This window comes from Pantherophis guttatus, chromosome 10, assembly GCF_059756535.1.
Source record: "Pantherophis guttatus breed Tessera chromosome 10, ASM5975653v1, whole genome shotgun sequence".
Lineage (NCBI taxonomy): Eukaryota > Metazoa > Chordata > Lepidosauria > Squamata > Colubridae > Pantherophis > Pantherophis guttatus.
Window position 1 is genome coordinate 4,082,289 of NC_142072.1, and position 19,523 is coordinate 4,101,811.

The following is a 19,523-nucleotide window of genomic DNA, read 5'->3' on the forward strand; positions in this document are numbered from 1 at the left end:
CCTTCCTTCCTTCCTTCCTTCCTTCTTTTTTCTTTTTTCTTTTCTTTTCTTCTTTCTTCTTTCTTTCCCTTTCCTCCCTCCCTCCCTTCCTCTGGACACTGGAAAAACCCTCTTGGCAAAATAGGGGAGCTCCCTAGCCCATGATGGCCAGGGACTGCATTTAATGGGGGTGGGGTGGGGTGTTGAGTGAGGCTTCGATGGGTGGAACAACAACCTGGATGACTGAGAATCTCCCTCGATACCCAAGCAAAGAAAGAGAAAGAAACTTGTAAGAGGCAGAAACGCACCGGCGGCAGCTGATACGAGAGAGAACGAGTGAGCGGAGGGCGCTCTGCAGTTGCTCAGAAGCCCCCTTGCTTTTTTTTTTTTTTTGCTCAAAACCCAGCCAGGAGCTCGGGCACCGCTGGGCTTAGATGTCCCATCCTTCAGGGGCGAGCAAGGATCGGCCGTCAGTTGCAGTGGTGCTCTTTGCAAAGTTTTAGGTTTTTGCAGGGTAGAGGGAAGGGGGGGGCACGTAGAAAAGAAAGAAAAGAAAGAAAGAAAGAAAGAAAGAAAGAAAGAAAGAAAGAAAGAGAAAGAAAAAAATTGTTTTTAAAATTATTGGGTGTTTTAAATTTGCCTCGGCCAAATTGTTTAATTCGGTTTTATTCTGTTTTTAAATTTTGTATTTATGTGTTTTATTCTGTGGCTGTTCACTGCCCTGAGTCCTTCGGGAGTAGGGCGGTATATAAATCCAATAAATGAAATGAAATGAATGAAAGAAATGAAAATGAAAGAAAGAAAAGAGAGAGAAAGAAAGAAAGAAAAGAGAGAGAAAGAGAAAGAAAAGAAAAGAGAGAAAAAGAGAGAAAAAGAGAAAGAAGAAAGAAAAGAAGAGAGAAAGAGAAAGAGAAAGAAAAGACAGAAAGAGAAGAAAGAGAGAAAAAGAGAAAGAAAGAAAAAGAAGAGAGAGAAAGAAAAAGAGAAAGAGAAGAAAGAGAGAAAGAAAAAGAGAGAAAGAAGAAAGAGAAAGAGAGAGAAAGAAAAGAAAGAAAGAAAGAAAAGAGAGAAAGAAAGAAGGAAAAAAGAAAGAAGGAAACAAAAAGAAAGAAAGAAAGGAGAGAAAGAGAAAGAAAAAGAAAGATGAGAGAGAAAGAAAGAAAGAAAAAGAAAGAGAGAAAGAAAAAGCAAGCAAGCAAGCAAGAAAAAGAAAGAAAGGGGAGAAGGAAAAGAGAAAGAAGAAAGAGAAAGAAGAGAGAGAGAAAGAGAGAGAAAGAAAAGAGAAAGAGAGAAAGAAAGAAAAAGGAGAGAAAGAAAGAAAGAAGGAAACAAAAAGAAAGAAAGAAAGGAGAGAAAGAAAGGAGAGAAAGAAAGAAAAAGAAAGATGAGAGAGAAAGAAAGAAAGAAAAAGAAAGTAGAGAGAAAGAAAAAGCAAGCAAGCAAGCAAGAAAAGAAAGAAAGAAAGGGGAGAAGGAAAGAAGAGAAAGAAGAAAGAGAAAGAAGAGAATGAGAAAGAGAGAGAAAGAGAGAAAGAAAGAAAAAGGAGAGAAAGAAAGAAAGAAGGAAACAAAAAGAAAGAAAGAAAGGAGAGAAAGGAGAGAAAGAGAAAGAAAGAAAGAAAGAAAGAAAGAAAAAGAAAGTAGAGAGAAAGCAAGAGAAACCAAGCAAGCAAGAAAAGAAAGAAAGAAAGAAAGGGGAGAAGGAAAGAAAAGAGAGAAAGAAAGAAAGAAAGGAGGAGGGTCTCTCTCGGGTGCCCCCTCCCTCTCCCCCTCTCCCCCCCTTTGCCCGGGGAGCGTGGCTGGGGGGCGGCTGGGGATTGGGCTGAGCCACCGGAGGGCGGGCCGGCCGGGGGGCGGGCGGGCAGGAGCGAGCAGCGGCGGCGGCGGCTTCAGTGTCGGCGTCGAATCATGGGCAGCGGCGGTGTCTCCCAGGCGCTCCCTCTCGCCGGCCTCCTGGCGGGGCTCTGGCTGCTCGCCTGCCCAGGTAAGGAGCCCCGGGACCCCCCCCCCCACCTTCCCCTCCCCAGCCCTCCTCTGCAGCCGCCGGTGCAGATCCCGACCGCTTGGCTGCTGCCTCTTGCAAGCGCAGGAAAAGGTTTCGGGATCCACCTGCCGATCTCTCCTGCCCCGATCGCGGCTCCCCCCCCCACTTTTCTCCTCCTGGTTTTTTTTTGGGGGGGGGGGTTGGAAATCACCTGCACCCGCCTTCTTTGGGGGACAAAGCCCCCGGCGCTCAATCAGAGTCTGGGGTCCGGGAAGGGGATGGGGGAGATTCTGGGAATCGTGGATTTCGGACTTTGCCTTCTTGTTTTTTCTTTTTTCTCTCTCTCTTTTGCTTTGCAATTCACCTCTTTTGGGGGGGGTCCTCAAATCTCCCCCGCTAGGGGCAGGTCTTTCCATCCGTCTGCCTTCCCCCCCCCCCCCCGCCCCATTTCCCAGCCCCAAAGGAAGATCTGGATTCAAAAGCTGGAGGAGGGGGAGGCGAGGGGGTGCAGTTGCAAGGAGAAATGATGACAAAAGGAGAGAGAGACAGTCCAGACTTCGAATAGAGGGCTTGGAGACAAAGACGTTTTATAGGTGATCCTCAAACTTACGACCACGTTTGTTGAGCCCCACATTTCGGTTGCAAAGAGAGACGTGGGTTAAGTCAGTTTTGCCCCCCCATTTCTTGCCAAGTGTCACTGTTAAACGTTAGGAACCCGGTTGTTAAGTGAATCTGGTTTCCCCCCCAATGACTTTGCTTGTCAGAAGGTCGCAAAAAGGGGATCGCATAAGCTCGGGACGCTGCAGCGGTCGTAAATAGGAGTCAGTTGCCGAGCGTTTGATCCAGCGTGAGGATGCTTGCAGTGGGGTGAAAAACGGCCATAAGTCGCTTTTTGTCGGTGCCGTTGTAACTTTGAACGGTCCACTAAGTGAGCTGTCGTAAGTGGAGGACAACCTGTGCATCCTTTCCTTGCCCGTCCGCTCACAAAACTGATATTTTCTCCCTGGCATTGGCTGGCATGGGGCTGTGTGGCCTTCGATCAAACCCATTTACTTCTCTCCCCCAGGCTCCCAATGAAGGGGTGAAGAGAAGTGGCACATGGGCGGATGCCTGACCCCCCGCTTACCGCCCTCCCCACTTCTCTCCTGCCCCTCCCTCATCTCCTTCCCCCCTAAGGCTAAGGTTCTTACCAGCTCCCTACTGCTAAGCGATGACTGGACCCTTCCCATATGAGTCATCCCCACGGTGATGCCATAGCTTCGTACAGATGAATTTGGGGGGGGAGGGAAGGGCTGCAGGGGGGAGGTGAGGGCACAGGAGGGGCAAGGGTTAGAGGCAGAGGTGAGACCCTTCCCCAACTTAGAAGTCGTGGGGAGCATTTGAAGAAAGAAATGCCAGCAGCACCTGCTTTGGTGTAGGGCGGGGGTATCCATGCTTGGCAATTTGGAGACTTGTGGACTTCAACTCCCAGAATCACCATCTCCTGGTGATTGGCCCAAAGTCACCCAGCCGGCTTTCATGCCTAAGGGAGGACTAGAACTCACCGTCTCCTGGTGATTGGCCCAAAGTCACCCAGCTAACTTTCATGCCTAACGGAGAACTAGAACTCATTGTCTCCTGGTGATTGGCCCAAAGTCACCCAGCTAACTTTCATGCCTAACGGAGAACTAGAACTCATTGTCTCCTGGTGATTGGCCCAAAGTCACCCAGCTAACTTTCATGCCTAACGGAGAACTAGAACTCATTGTCTCCTGGTGATTGGCCCACAGTCATCCAGCCAACATTCATGCCTAAGGGAGGACTAGAACTCACAGTCTCCTGGTGATATGCCCAAAGTCACCCAGCCCAACATTCATGCCTAAGGGAGGACTAGAACTCACCGTCTCCTGGTGATATGCCCAAAGTCACCCAGCCCAACTTTCATGCCTAAGGGAGGACTAGAACTCACCGTCTCCTGGTGATTGGCCCAAAGTCACCCAGCTAACTTTCATGCCTAAGGGAGGACTAGAACTCACCGTCTCCTGGTGATTGGCCCAAAGTCACCCAGCCAACATTCATGCCTAAGGGAGAACTAGAACTCACCGTCTCCTGGTGATTGGCCCAAAGTCATCTAGCTGGCTTTCGTGCCTATGAATGCCACCTGTGGAATTCTGGGAGTTGAAGTCCACATGTCTTCAAGTTGCCAAGCTTGGATACATTTGGTGTAGGGTTTAATTTGTGGTTGACTAGCCCAGTGCAAGTATTAATTCCTGCCACCTAGCTTGGATCTGGCAGCCTTCTCCATCCTTCAAAGACTGGTCCGCTCCAGGATTAAATGATAACCTTTTGCTGTAGAAAAGCAGCTTTTCAAGGCTAGCTTGCAACCCTCTGGAAGGGAAAAACCTATGAGTCTCTGCAAGTTTTTACTTTTGGAGAAAAATCCCTTTGGAAGGAAAGGAGGAGTGAAGGAGAAGAGTGTGACAAAGGAGAAGAAGTGGCCAAAGGACTCAAGTAAAGAATTGAAATAAAGTTTAAAAGTTTGCACCAGGCTAGAAAACAGGAGACGGTGAGTTCTAGTGCTGCCTTAGGCCACAAAGCTGGCTGGCTGTCTTTGGACCAATCACCAGGTGATGGTGAGTTCTAGTCCCGCCTTAGGCGTGAAAGCCTGCTAGGTGACTTTGGGCCAATCACCAGGTGATGGTGAGTTCTAGTCCCGCCTTAGGCGTGAAAGCCTGCTAGGTGACTTTGGGCCAATCACCAGGTGATGGTGAGTTCTAGTCCCGCCTTAGGCGTGAAAGCCTGCTAGGTGACTTTGGACCAATCACCAGGTGATGGTGAGTTCTAGCATGCCTTTAAGCATGAAAGCTGGCCGGGTGACTCTGGGCCAGTCACTTTCTTTGAGCCCTGACAGGGTTGTTGTTATGGGGAAAATAGGACGAGGAAGGAGCGTTAGGTATATCCTCCGCCTTAAGTTATTTATAAAAGTAATAAAGGCGGGATGAAAAAGAATGTAAATCAAATCTAAACGGGTGTCATTTTAAGGGACAGAAAATGGCTGAGCAGAACCTTTTCTGGCTCAGCTACACAAGAAGAGAATCCACTTTCGCTGGGCTTCCTCCAGATGCCCCCCTTTCTCCCTCCCTCTCTTTCTCTCTTTTTCTCTCTCTTTCTCTCCCTCTCTTTCTGTCTCTGTCTCTTTTTCTCTTTGTCTTTCTCTCTCCCTCCCTCTCTTTCTCTCTTTTTTCTTTCTCTCCCTCTCTTTCTCTCTCTTTCTCTCCCTCTCTCTCTCTCTCTCTTTCTCTCCCTCTCTTTCTCTTTTTTCTCTCTCTCTCCCTCCCTCTTTCTTTCTCTTTTCTCTTTCTCTCCCTCTCTTTCTCTCTCTTCCTCTTTTTTCTCTCTCCCTCTCTTTCTGTCTCTCTCTTTCTCTCTCTCTCCCTCTCTTTCTCTCTTTTTCTCTCTCTTTCTCTCCCTCTCTTTCTGTCTCTGTCTCTCTTTTTCTCTTTGTCTTTCTCCCTCCCTCCCTCTCTTTTCTTTCTCTCTCTTTCTCTCCCTCTCTCTCTATCTCTCTTTCTCTCCCTCTCTTTCTCTCTCTTTTTTCTTTCTCCCTCCCTCTTTCTCTCTCTTTTCTCTTTCTCTCCCTCTCTTTCTCTCTCTTCCTCTTTTTTCTCTCTCCCTCTCTTTCTTTCTGTCTCTCTCTTTCTGTCTCTCTCCCTCTCTTTCTCTTTTTTTCTCTCTCCCTCCCTCTTTCTTTCTCTCTTTCTTTCTCTCCCTTTCTCTTCCTCTTTTTTCTCTCTCCCTCTCTTTCTTTCTGTCTCTCTCTTTCTCTCTCTCTCTCCCCCCCCCACTCTCTCCGGCGCGCTAGAATTTTGCAGATGGCAGCGCCTGGTGCAAGGAGAGGGGATGCTTATCAAATTGCAACTGAAGGACAGGAGCGCCTCAGATGCCAAGGCAGCCTGCTTTGGGCGTGGCAGAGAGAGAGAGAGAGAGAGAGAGACGAGTGAGGCTGGACTGGCACAGGAGCTGCCTGGAGAAGGGAAGAAGGAGCAGAAAGAGAAGGTGGAGGAGAAAGGCGGGGAAGGGAGTGTGGGAAGCCCCCTCCCCAGCTTGGGAGTTCTAGGGAGGGGATGGCTGCTTAGCTAAACATGCCCCAGCTGGTTGTTTGTTCAGTTCTGGCACTTCTCACATTCCTGCTCTGTTCCTTGCTTGAGTTTTTCTCTCGTCCTCCTTAATCTTTGTTTGCCAGGCTAGATGCTGGGGAAAGTTTCTGCTCTGGGGTCCCTCCACGCATAACCTCCCACCCAGGAAGAGTTTGAGAGAGGTTTTAGCTGGGAAGGACAGTTGGGGAAGAGGGTTGGTAGGGTCTCGAGCCCCTATGATTAAGCTTTAAGGCAGGGGTCTCCAAACTTGGGAACTTTAAGACTTGTGGACTTCAACTCCCAGAATTCCCTAGCCAGCCATTAGAGCCTTGGTGGCGCAGCAGACTAAAGTGCTATTAAGTAGCACCAGCTGCCTGCAATTATTGCAAGTTCAAATCTCACCAGGCTCAAAGTTGACTCAGCCTTCCATCCTTTCGAGAGAGGTAAAATAAGGACCCGGATTGTGGGGGCAATAAGCTGGCTTTGTATAAAAAAAGAACACCGCTTGGGGTGGGGGGCGAAAGCCCTACTAAGCAGGTATATACAAAAAGTATGAAGGCTATTGCTTAACGCATTGTAAGCCACCCTGATTCTCCGGAGAAGAGCGGCATATAAATCGAACCAATAAATAAATAAATAAATCAGTCTTAAAGTGCTTAGCACATTGTAAGCCGCCCTGAGTCTCCGGAGAAGGGCGGCATATAAATCAAATTTAAAAAAAAAAAAAAGTTCCCAAGTTTGGAGACCCCTGCCTGAAGGGGTCTCTCGAAAGGGTATTTGATGCTTTTCTCCAAGCAGACGTCAGTTGTATTGGATTTCAATAAGCATCAGACGCTGCCGTCAGCAGTTCGTGGATTGACTGGGGGAAAGAGGAAAAAAGGGAGTCGCAAATTGTGCGAGGTGTGGTTGAGTGGATCGGGGCCCAGATTTGGCCTGCCTTTCCTTCTTATATTTGGGTTGTGTGCTAGGATTCAGCCTTGCATTCTGGAAAGAGCTTTTCGGGGCTGGTTGCCACTCCAGATGTGGGGAAGGAAAATGGGATGTTCGTGGGCAGAGAAGGGGTAAACGACACCATAGATGTCGTGGCATCTCTCAAGGGACGTAATTTGTGTGGGTTGCGGCTGAATTGTAAAGTTGTATGTAATTATAATGATGTAAGTCAGAGTATTTGAGCCAGTTTGGTGGAGTGGTTAAAGCGCTGGTCTAGAAACCAGGAGGCTGTGAGTTTTCGTCCTGCCTTAACCATGAAAGCTAGCTGGGTGACATTGGGCTAATCTCCAGGGGACTGTGAGTTCTAGTCCTGCTTTAAGCATGAAAGCCAGCCGGGGAACTTTGACCCAATCTCTAGGAGATTGTGAATTCTAGTCCCACCTTAGACATGAAAGCTAGCTGGGTGATATAGGGCCAATCTCCAGGAGACAGTGAGTTCTAGTCCTGCCTTAAGCATGAAAGCCAGCCGGGGAATTTTGGCCCAATCTCCAGGAGACTGTGAATTCTAGTCCCACCTTAGACATGAAAGCTAGCTGGGTGACATAGGGCCAATCATCAGGAGACAGTGAGTTCTAGTCCGCTCTGTACATGCTCAAAATCTCAAAGCATCTGCTCTGAAATTAAAGAATAGCCACAACTCTTGCCAGCTGGGTCTTTGGTTATTCGGGTCTTCTCCCACGTAAAATTGGAAGTGTCTTGGCGACGTTTCGACGAAGTCTCATTCGTCATCTTCAGGCTGGTGTTCTCGGCTTCGTGCTTCCAGGAGCAATCCTGGAAGCACGAAGCCGAGAACACCATCCTGAAGATGACGAATGAGACTTCGTCGAAACGTCGCCAAGACACTTCCAATTTTACATGGGAGAAGACCCGAATAACCAAAGACCTATATATATATATATATATATATATATATATATATATTTAAGAAAGCACCATCCCAGATGAAGCCAGTGGCGACCTACATCCAAATATGTTTTTGTACAATCAGTGTTATGTTGTTTGTCAATCATAATGCCCAGATGTCTCCATCACTCCTGTTTAACTCAAGGAAGGCTGTGCTTTCTTCTCCAAATTTGAGGGATTGATTGATTTTTTTTCCCCTCTTGATCAGATTATGGATAGGAAGCAGATGAGCTTTGCTGGGTGAGAAATATTACAAGTGGCTCGGCGTTTAAAACAGTTTCGTGCCTGCCGTGTTAAATTTACGACACTCAGATAGCAGAGAATCTTCAAGAAAGGAAGCCGTTTTTATTTTTCTTTCCGCTTGGAAAGTAGATGTTCTTCTTTCTTTTATGGAAGAGCGCTTACCAGTTCTAGAGCTGTGGATATATTTCAGAAGAGGAGGTCAAAATTACAGATAGTTCTCTAAACTTAACATTCGTTTAGTGACCGTTCAAAGCTACAACGGCCGTGAAAAAAATTGACTTGCAACTGATCCTCGAATGTACAACCGTCACAGCATCTCCAAAGTCACACGCTCGACATTTTGGGCACTTGGCAAAGGGGAATGTAGGTTTGCAGCTTCGTGTGTGTGTGTGTGTGTGTGTGTGTGTGTGTGTGTGTGTGTGTGTGTGACATGACAGGCTGGGGAATTCTGGGAGTTGAAGTCCACAGGTCTTAAAAGTGGCCAAGATTGGACACTTCTGTTTTATGCAATGCTTCTTATCCCTTCTTTTAAAAATAAAAAAAAAGAAAAGAAAGAAGGAGGAATTGTAGTTTTGTGGTTGCAAGAAAGGGCTCCCATGCTTAGGACGGCTTGTTTTCAAAGGAGCCTGCAAGCCTCAGAGTGAAGCTCAGTTTGATTCTCAGGGGATAAAGGGAATTGGAATGAGAATAGAATTGGAAGGGACCTTGGAGGTCTTCTAGTCCAGCCCCGTGCTCAAGCAGGAGATCGTATTCCATTTCAGACAAGTGACTGTCCAGTCTCTTCTTAAAAACATCCAGTGACGGAGCTCCCATAACTTCTGGAGGCAAGTTGTTCCACCGGTTAATTGTCCTTGCCGTTAGGAAGTTTCTCCTTAATTCCAGGTTGCTTCTCTCCTTGGTTAGTTTCCATTCGCTGCTTCTTGTCCTGCCTTCTGGTGCTTTGGAAAATAAGTTGACCCCCGTTCCTCTTGGTGGCAGCCCCTCAAATACTGGAATACTGGTATCATGTCCCCCTCCCCAACTGCTATCATCTCCGCCCAAGATATGAGGTGCAGCAGGGTTGCTAGATTTCGGCTTTGGGAACCAGAAATGAGAAACCCCCCTTTTTGGCTGGGGGAGAGGGGGGGAAGAGTGTGCATATCAATTCAAGCGAGGGGCTTCTTTCTACCTTGAGCCAAGCTTGGCAGTGGAGCTGGTGCGATTCCGGTGGCATTGCCAGCTGCAGCCAGCAACGCCCGAGGTCGGTGTGCAAATTGCTTTGGATCCTGTTCAGCGAGAACTTGGCTGGTGGTAAGGAAGAGAGAGAGCCGAACATGGCTTCTGAATGAACCATGAGCTGTGCAAGATTTCTCAAGCTTGGCTACTTTAAGATGGGTGGACTTCAACTCCCAGAATTCCCAGGCGGCTTACTGAAAAATAGGGCTGGTATTCACTTACCTTCGCTACCGGTTCGCAAGTGTGAGCGCGCGCCTTCAGCGCATGTGCAGAGGGTCAAAAATGGGACGTGATGATGTCTGGGCAGGTGGGCAGAGTCTCCTGGAGCCGCCGCTACCAGTTCGCACGAACCGGATATAACCAGCTGAATAGCACCACCGCTGAAAAAAATCCGGTCGGTGGCCTCTGACTTAGGATCAGGAGTCCACAATATAAGGGATGAGTCTGTAGATGAGTGTTTCTCAACATTGCCAAATTTGGCATGGCTGGCTGGGACCTACGACCGTTTTTCCCGCTTAACGACCGTTGCCGCATCCGTTGTCATGTGATCAAAATTCAGATGCTTGGCGACTCATTCAGATTTATGATGGTTGCGGTATCGCCGCGTCAAGCCACACCCTTCCGACAAGCAAAGTCAAAGGGGATGCCAGATTCGCTTAATGACCCTGTTGCTAACTTCACTGCAAGTGATTCGCTTAACAACCGTGGCAAGAAAGGTTGTGGCATGGAGCAAAGCTCGCTGAAGAACTGTCTTGCTTAGCAACGGAGGTGTTGGACTCAGTTGTGGTCGTATGTTGAGGACTACCTGTCTAATGGTGTGCGGGAAAGACCTTGGGAGACAGGAGGAAGAGACACAGAGTAGGCAGCGGTCAGATAAGAGGGAGCTGAGCCCAGAGAAGAAAATGGGGTGTGGCAAACATCTCAAAAAAGGACCCTCCCTAACTTTCCAAGGTCATAAAAGTGAGGATTGGTGGAGAGGTACTTTCTGATTTGCAAGATTCTGTTAATATAATTTTTATAATAAAGATAAGAGCTACTGGAAGTAGGCCTTGACTTACGACCACAAGCTTTCTGTTGCAAAGCGAGACATTTATTTAAGTGAGTGTTGCCCCCATGTTACGCCTTTTCTTGCTACAGTTGTTAAGTGAATCATTCCAGTTGTTAAGTTAGTAACCCGATTGTTAAATAAATCTGGCTTCCCCATGAACGTGGCTCGTCAGACGGTCGCAAAAGCTCATCACCTGTCCCTGGGACGCTGCAACCGTCATAAATATGAGTCAGTTGCCCAAGCGTTTGAATTTTGATCACGTGACCATGGGGGAGGTTGCAACGGTCGCTAAGTGTGAAAAACAATCATAAATCCCTTTTTTCCAACGCTGTCGTTGCTTTTGTCACTGAAGGAACTGTCGTAAATCAAGGACTGCCTGTCCTTTCCTTGCAAAACATCTGAGCGGCAGACATCATGATCAAAAAAATAATTGGGGACAGATGTTTCTGCCTCTGGCACCTTCTCGTCATTTGTGAAGTCACTTTTTTTTCCCCAGTGGCCGTCGTAACTTGGAACCGGTCACTAAGTGAACCGTTGTAAGCCGAGGACCACCTGGATGTGCTTCTAATCTTGTCCGAACTCAAAAGATTGACATCGATGCACGCAAAAATCCCGGCGGAGCTTCTTTGATGACCCCCGGGTGCCAAATCCTGACTTCTTTTGACCGCTCCTGAATCCCCGCACCCTGCCAATCTCAGACCTCATCTTCCTCTTCCTCTCCCCCCCCCGCAGCCCCCCCCCTGCCCGCTTCCCTTCCATGATAACATCTCTTAGCCACAGGCGGGGAAGATCACAGTCGATCACAACCGGTCTGGCCACTTTGGGAGCCCGAATGCAAAGAATTTGCAATTCCAGAAATGGGAGAACAAACAAATGGTAAAATTTGACTTTAGAGCCTTGTCTCTTTTTCCTTCCTCCTCCCACCACCACTATTGTGTTCCCCCCCACCCCAATCCCTCTGCATCCTGGCCTCCCGGACCCCTCCCGGTGGGTTGCTGCGGTTTCAGGTGTGCACAGACATGTTCTTGTCACACAAACACGCCTCTTTCATTGCACAGCTCGACAATGCAAACTCCCAAGGTGGGACTCCTGTTTTCTGGATTTTCCCTGCTCCCTTCCTTCCTTCCTTCCTTCCTTCCTTCCTTCCTTCCTTCCTTCCCTCCCCTTTCTTCTTCCTCCCCTTCCTTCCTTCTTTCTCTCCTTCTTCCCTCCCGTTCCTTCCTTCCTTCCTTCCTGCCTGCCTGCCTTCTCTCCTTCCCTCCCCTTCCTTCCTTCCACCCTCCCCTTCCTTCCCTTCTTCTTCTCTCCCCTTCTTTCCTTCCTTCCTCTCCCTTCCTTCCTCCCCTCCCTCTTCCCCCCTTCTCTCCTTCTTCCCTCCCCTTCCTGCCTGCCTGCCTTCCCTTCCTTTCCCTTTCCTTCCTTCCTTCCTTCCTTCCTTCCTTCCTTCCTTCCTTCCTTCCTTCCTTCTTTCTCCCCTTCTTTCCTTCCTTCCTCTCCCTTCCTTCCTCCCCTCCTTTTTCCCTCCCTTCCCTCCCTTCTCTCCTTCTTCCCTCCCCTTCCTGCCTGCCTGCCTGCCTTCCCTTCCCTTCCTTTCCCTTCCCTTCCTTTCCTTCCTTGCTTCCCTCCTTCCTTCCTTCCTTCTTTCTCCCCTTCTTCCCTTCCTTCCTCTCCCTTCCTTCCTCCCCTTCCTCTCCTCCTTCTTCCCTCCCTTCTCTCCTTCTCTCCTTCTTCCCTCCCTCCCTCCCTCCCTTCCTTCCTGCCTGCCTGCCTTCCTTCCCTTCCCTTCCGTCTCTCCTTCCCTCCCTCCCCTTCCTTCCTTCCTTCTTTCCTTCCCTCCCTCCCTCCCTCCCTCTCTTCCTCTTCCTCCCCTCCCTCTCATGTCTCCGGCCCCTTCTCCGCATTGTGTCTGTCTGCCCAAGCGTGGCACCTTGTCAAATCAGCCAGGAGAAATGCATGCTTTAAAAAAAGAAAAGAAAAGAAAAAAGGCTCAGCACAGCTGGCGACGGTGAAGGTTGGCTAGAGATGATCCCAGAATTTCTAATTTAACTTCGGTCGAATGGATTCCAAGGAGATCATCTGGGCTTTGTTGGTACCTAAATTGCCATCATCACAGAATCTGGATTTAGAAGGTCCCTCAACGTTGGCTGTAGAGAGAGCTTTCCTATTGTCCTCCGAATCGGGGTCTCTTTATTTTATCATTGCTGCTGCTGCAAGGGCTTCTGAGCATATGCAGAGCGCTTCCCAGTTTCCCTGTCTTTGCAAACATCTAAGACGCGTAACTTTTGCTTGTAATTCTAATTTACAGATAGTCCTCGACTTGCAACATTTTGTTTCGTTCCAAGTTACAATAGCACTGAAAAAAGGGACTTACGACCATGATTCACACTTATGACCATTGCAGGATTCCCCATGGTCACGTGATCAAAACTCAGACGCTTGTCAGCTAGCTCAGATGACAGTCAAAGTTTCCCGGGGTCATATGATCCCCTTTTATGACCACCTGAGAAGCAAAGTCAATGAGGAAGCCAGATTCACTTAACAACTGTGTGACTCACTTAGCAACGGCAGTGGTTCACTTAACAACGGTGGCAAGAAAGGTCGTAAAATGGGGCAAAACTCATTTAACAGCCATCTCGGACATTTTGAGCTCCAATTGCGGTCGTAAATCGAGGACTACCTGCATTGAGTTTTGAAACATTTACGTTTTATGGTTTTATTGCTTTTCCTGTTGTGAGCTGTCCAGAGTCGCCTTAAGGGGAGATGGGCAGCAAATAAATCTAATAAATAAAAATAAAATAAACTACGGTAAGAAAAGTAAAATAAAATACAGTAAGGTAAAATGAAATAAAATGAAATAATAAAATAAAATAAATAGAATAATAATAAGTTAAACTAAACTAATAAACTAAACTAAACTAAAATAAAATAAAGAATTTTATTCCTATTCCTATTCTATGCTATGCTATTCTATTCTGTTCTATTCTATTCTATTCTATTCATTCCACTATTCTATTCATTCCACTATTATTCTATTCTATTCATTCCACTATTATTCTATTCTATTCTATTCTATTCTATTCTATGCTATGCTATGCTATGCTATGCTATTCTGTTCTATTCATTCCACTATTCTATTCATTCCACTATTATTCTATTCTATTCTATTCTATTCTATTCTATTCTATTCTATTCTATTCTATTCTATTCTATTCTATTCTATTCATTCCATTATTATTCTATTCTATTCTATTCTATTCTATTCTATTCATTCCATTATTATTCTATTCTATTCTATTCTATTCTATTCTATTCTATTCTATTCTATTCTATTCATTCCATTATTATTCTATTCTATTCTATTCTATTCATTCCACTATTCTATTCTATTCTATTCTATTCTATTCTATTCTATTCTATTCTATTCTATTCTATTGTAAGTAAAGTAAAGTAAAGTAAAGTAAAGAATACAATAAAATAAAATAAATTAAAATAAATTAAAATAAAATAAAATAAAATAATAAAATAAAAAAAATATATACTCTGGTTCTGGAGGCCAGGGCAGGTTGATCAGCCCCCCAAACCCTCCAATCTAAGATTTGACGGCCTGCTCTCTGCCATAACCCACTTCCATCCTATTTTCTCCTTCCGAGCTGTGGGAAAACAGGGCGGGATCTGTGCCCGTGATTCTCCTTTGGAGCTCGGCTTTACCCACCCCTGCTTGGGTTGCGAGCTTCCTCAACTTTTCTCCTTTCTTTGCTTTCCTTGGCATCTGCCACCCCCCCAACCCCCCACCCCCCCAGACAAAAGCCCCAGTTCTCCTCATGTTAATGAGCTGGCTGTGCCCACAGCATGTCTGCCCGGGTTCGATGCTGCGCTGTGGAGACCTCACACTCGTCCCGGGCCTGGGAGCCGCCGAGAAACAATCGCCTTGCAGGATTGACTTTGCTTTCATCCCAAGCAAAGCCCTGGCGTCGGTCCTGGGCCCTTGGCTATTTCTGGACCCGGGGTCTTTTTTTAGACCCTCTGGACGTTTAGGGCATCCCCTCTCCAGCCCCCAAGGGCAAAACTATTCATAGCTGGCATTTTGTTCCCCGGCGTTTCTCACGACAGGCAGGAGCTGAGAGTAGGAAAAGCAGTCCCGAGAATCCGTGCCATGGAAGTTATTTGGAATTGTTATTCAGGTTGCTTTTTTTTATTTATTTAAATAAGGTAGAATACAGGTAGTCCTCAACGTACGACCATAATCGAGCCCCAGATTTCTGTTGTTAAGCGAGACAGTGGTTCCGTAAGTTTTGCCACAATTGTTAAGTGAAGCACCGCAGTGGATAAATTACTAATCCGGTCGTTAAGCGAATGTGCCACAATTGTTAAGTGAATCATCGCAGTTGATATGTTTGTAATCCGGTCATTAAACAAATCTGCCACAATTGTTAAGTGAATCACTGCAGTTGATAAATTAGTAATCCGGTCGTTAAGCGAATCTGCCACAATTGTTAAGTGAAGCACTGCAGTTGATACGTTTCTAATCCGGTCGTTAAACGAATCTGCCACAATTGTTAAGTGAATCACTGCAGTTGATAAATTAGTAATCCTGTCGTTCAGCGAATCTGCCACAATTGTTAAGTGAAGCACTGCAGTTGATACGTTTCTAATCCAGTCATTAAACGAATCTGCCACAATTGTTAAGTGAATCATCGCAGTTGATATGTTTGTAATCCGGTCATTAAACAAATCTGCCACAATTGTTAAGTGAATCACTGCAGTTGATAAATTAGTAATCCGGTCGTTAAGCGAATCTGCCACAATTGTTAAGTGAAGCACTGCAGTTGATACGTTTCTAATCCGGTCGTTAAACGAATCTGCCACAATTGTTAAGTGAATCACTGCAGTTGATAAATTAGTAATCCTGTCGTTCAGCGAATCTGCCACAATTGTTAAGTGAAGCACTGCAGTTGATACGTTTCTAATCCAGTCATTAAACGAATCTGCCACAATTGTTAAGTGAATCACTGCAGTTGATAAATTAATAATCCGGTCGTTAAGCGAATCTGCCACAATTGTTAAGTGAAGCACTGCAGTTGATACGTTTCTAATCCGGTCATTAAACAAATCTGCCACAATTGTTAAGTGAATCATTGCAGTTAATACGTTTCTAATCCGGTCGTTAAACAAATCCACCACAATTGTTAAGTGAAGCACTGCTGTTGATAAATTAGTAATCCGGTCGTCAAGTGAATCCACCACAATTGTTAAGTGAAGCACTGCAGTTGATAAATTAGTAATCCGGTCATTAAGCGAATCTGTCTTCCCCATGGAAGGGGATCGTATAGCCCGGGGACAGTGCAACCGTCATAAATATGAGTCAGTTGCCAAGTGTCTGAATTTTGAACAGGTGACCATGGGGATGCTGCAAGGGTCATAAGTGTGAAAAACGTAAGTGTGTGTAAGGTGTGAAAAACGATCGTAAGTCACTTTTTTTCAGTACCGTTGTAACTTCGAACGGCCCCTAAACAAATTGTCGTAAGTCGAGGACTGCCGGTGCAAACAGAAGCAAAAATTGAGAAGTGCGTTATAAAAGGGGGAAAAGAGAGGAGTGAATTCCGACTTTTTTCAGCGCCTCAGGATGCAAAAAAACCCCTTCCTGTCTCAACCTTTTGTTTGTTTTTCAAACCTACATAGTTGCCAACATTTAAAATTAAAATTAAAGTACCGAGTGCAAAATCCAGGAGTGGTTTGCAGGTAGAAGCAAAACCGAGTAGAATTCTTCTCTTGACTGAGTGGAGTCCATTGTTTCTGCCAAGTCCCTCACCTTGACCGTCCCTTCTTCCACAGCGGGAATAAGGGGGTCTTTCCGCCCCATGCAGTGGAGGCTTATGGACTCCGGACTTCCCGCTCGCTCCCACCCTTGATCGGAATGCCTCAAGAACTCCTTAGTGTGATGATAAGACAAGGGCCACTTTTGTAGATGCCTGCCTGGGTGGGTCCTGCCTGGAATCTCCCTTTGTGCGTGTGTTTGATTTTCTTTTCTTTTCTCTTTTCCTTTCCTTTCTTTTCCCCTGTCTTTCCTTTCCTTCTTCTCCCTTTCCTTTCCTTCTTCTCCCTTTCCTTCCCCTTCCTTCTTCCTTTCCTTTCCTTTCGCTTCCTTTCCCTTCCCTTCCTTTCCCTTCCCTTCCCTTCCCTTCTCTTCCCTTCCCTTCTTCTCCCTTTCCTTTCCCTTCCTTCTTTTTCCTTTCCTTTCCTTTCCTTTCCTTTCCTTTCCTTTCCTTTCCTTTCCTTTCCTTTCCTTTCCCTTCCCTTCCTTTCCTTTCCCTTCCCTTCCTTTCCCTTCCCTTCCCTTCCCTTCCTTCCCTTCCCTTCTCTTCCCTTCCATTCTTCTCCCTTTCCTTTCCCTTCTTTTTCCTTTCCTTTCCTTTCCTTTCCTTTCCTTTCCTTTCCTTTCCCTTTCCTTTTCCTTTTCCTTTCCTTTCCTTTCCTTTCCTTTCCTTCCCTTTCCCTTTCCCTTCCCTTCCCTTCCCTTCCCTTCCCTTCCCTTCCCTTTCCTTCTTCTCCCTTCCCTTTCCTTTCCTTTCCTTTCGCTTCCTTTCACTTCCCTTTCCTTTCCCTTCCCTTCCCTTCCCTTTCCTTCTTCTCCCTTTCCTTTCCTTTCCTTTTTCCTTCCCTTCCCTTCCCTTCCCCTCCCCCCTCCTCCCCGCTTTCATCTTTCCTCTTCCTTTCCCTCCCCTCTTTTTCCTTTCCTCTTTCCTTTCTACTTTTCCTTTTTCCTTCTCTTCCCTTCTTTTCGCATGGGTGCTAAAGGGAAGCCTTGCCCAGGCCTTTTAAAGATTCCCCCAAAGTGCATCCAGGGCCTGGGCACTCGAGAGTGGCCACCTCCCAGTCCTCAGGGCGTTTGAACCCCCTCCCAATCTCTCTCTGCCCGCAGGAGTCGGGGGGGGAGTTGGTTGTAGAAATGCTAAGAAGTACCATCTGGCAAAGATATTGAAATGCAGAGAATGCCGAGATGTGTGGGACATTTACACCCGATTAAATAAATTGGCCTGACTTCCTGCAGGGAGTATGTGTGCTTTGGCTGAATTTTAATTATACCTGTCAAAGGGGAAGGGATGAGAATCAGAGACACGGGGAGAGGGAGGCCCCCCCCTCCCAAAAAGTCAAAATGACAGCCGCAATCCCAACATTTGGCGAGCTCTTCTGCAAAATGCCCCTTGCTTCACATTTTTCTTGGCAACTCTCCAGCCTCCCATAGCCTTGAAAACCATCCTCCTAATCCCCCAATTCCTTGTTCATCCTAATCCCTTCCCCAGATTTTTAAGCTTCAGGTAAATGCAGTCATATCACCCAAGCAGAAAAAAAAAATACTTACCAGCCCAAACTTCAGGGCTGATGGTTGTTAGAATACAGTAGTGGCCAAAATTGTGGAAACCTTTTGGGAAAAGTGTATTTTCTAAAACTAGCTAATAACACCACTTTTTTTTGGAGTAGTAGTACCATAAATCATATATATATCATATATATATATATTCCTGGCTGCCTGAAAAAAGCCTAGAAACTAGTGGATTGTGATTTCACTGAACTAGGCTGCATAAAAATCTTACGTAGGAAGAACCTGGCTAAAGAGAAATACACATAAAGGCCTATGAAAAGGAAAGAAAACAAATACTGTATCTTTACAGGGAGGATACATGGGATGAGGGTGTGGCTAACTGATGAGGACTAATAAGTCCGAAATAGATCTATCTTAGTCTCCTTAGTCTCCCAATGGGCAGCAGGGTGCTTGCTGGCTGCCTGAAAAAAGCCTAGAAACTAGTAGATTGTGATTTCACTGAACTAGGGCTGCATAAAAATCTTGGTTTACATAGGAAGAACCTGGCAAAAGAGAAATACACATAAAGGCCTACGAAAAGAAAAGAAAACAAATTCTGTACCTTTACAGGGAGGATACATGGGATGAGGGTGTGGCTAACTGATGAGAACTAATAAATCCGAAATAGATCTATCTTAGTCTCCTTAGTCTTCCAATGGGCAGCAGGATGCTTGCTGGCTGCCTGAAAAAAGCCTAGAAACTAGTAGATTGTGATTTCACTGAACTAGGGCTGCATAAAAATCTTGGTTTACGTAGGAAGAGCCTGGCTAAAGAGAAATACATACATACATACATACATACATACATACATACATACATACATACATACATACATACCATATATATCAATGGAAAGATGTTTTAAACAAGAATATAATGCAATAACTTTGATGAAGGATTTGCTATTAGAACAGCAGTTACAGTATAAAGAAGAAAAGCGAAACACATAGAAAAAACAAGATATACAACAATTATCACCCTGTGAGTTAATCCTTCGTTGGGTAACGTTTAGCATGAATGACGGCCTTACAATGTCTTCCCATGGAGTGAACCAAGTCTTTTAGTTCTGAAGCTGTTCTAATGTGAAACCAAGATTGATTGGATGATGGCTTCTATTAACTGGGTTTTATTGCCGGGTCGCTTCTGACTAACTAGTTTCTTTAGTCGGCTCCATAGATTTTCAATTGGGTTAAGAAGGTGTCTGGGCTATTCCCAGGCCATTCCAGCAGTGGAATAGGATTATCTTGAAACTCCCCCCCAAAAAAGTGGTGTTATTAGCCATCAAACCTCAAAAAATACACTTTTCCCAAAAGGTTTCCACAATCTGGGCCACTACTGTAGTTTTCATTCTCTTTAAACAAGTCAATATAAACCTTGACAGGCTGAAATCCTCCCCCACTTCTCATCCCCCTTCCCCCCCCCTCCTTGAATTCTGCACATATTTTCTTTTTATTCCTGTGCATTTCTAAAAATCTCCTACAGGTCTTTTGATGTTTACTTAACTGATTTCCACCACCAGGCTTTTTGCAAAAACAACTGGGGCAAATAAAAAAAAATGGAGAATTTGGCTTCTGTTCCAGGTACTTTTAAAGACAAACAACCTGGCCAGAAAAAAGAACACAGCCTTCTTTGGCTGGAACACCTGAGACAAGAACAACGACGACAACAAAAAAAAAAAAACAGCAAC

The 19,523-nt window shown here is 45.9% G+C and overlaps 1 protein-coding gene across 2 annotated transcripts in view; it reads left to right on the forward strand.

Annotated features, from left to right (window-relative positions):
• The window catches only part of BCAM (basal cell adhesion molecule (Lutheran blood group)), a 95,161-nt gene that overhangs the window by 26,726 nt on the left and 48,912 nt on the right, over nucleotides 1-19,523 (forward strand). The window contains exon 1 of one of the 2 annotated variants that reach the window (XM_087876270.1): nucleotides 1,814-1,962. The exons of the other annotated variant lie outside the window; for it this stretch is intronic. Within the exon in view, the coding sequence (XP_087732396.1) occupies nucleotides 1,887-1,962 (76 nt within the window). The 5' untranslated portion in view covers nucleotides 1,814-1,886. Of the gene's footprint in view, nucleotides 1-1,813; nucleotides 1,963-19,523 lie in introns of those variants that run through there. 2 annotated transcript variants of the gene reach the window in all.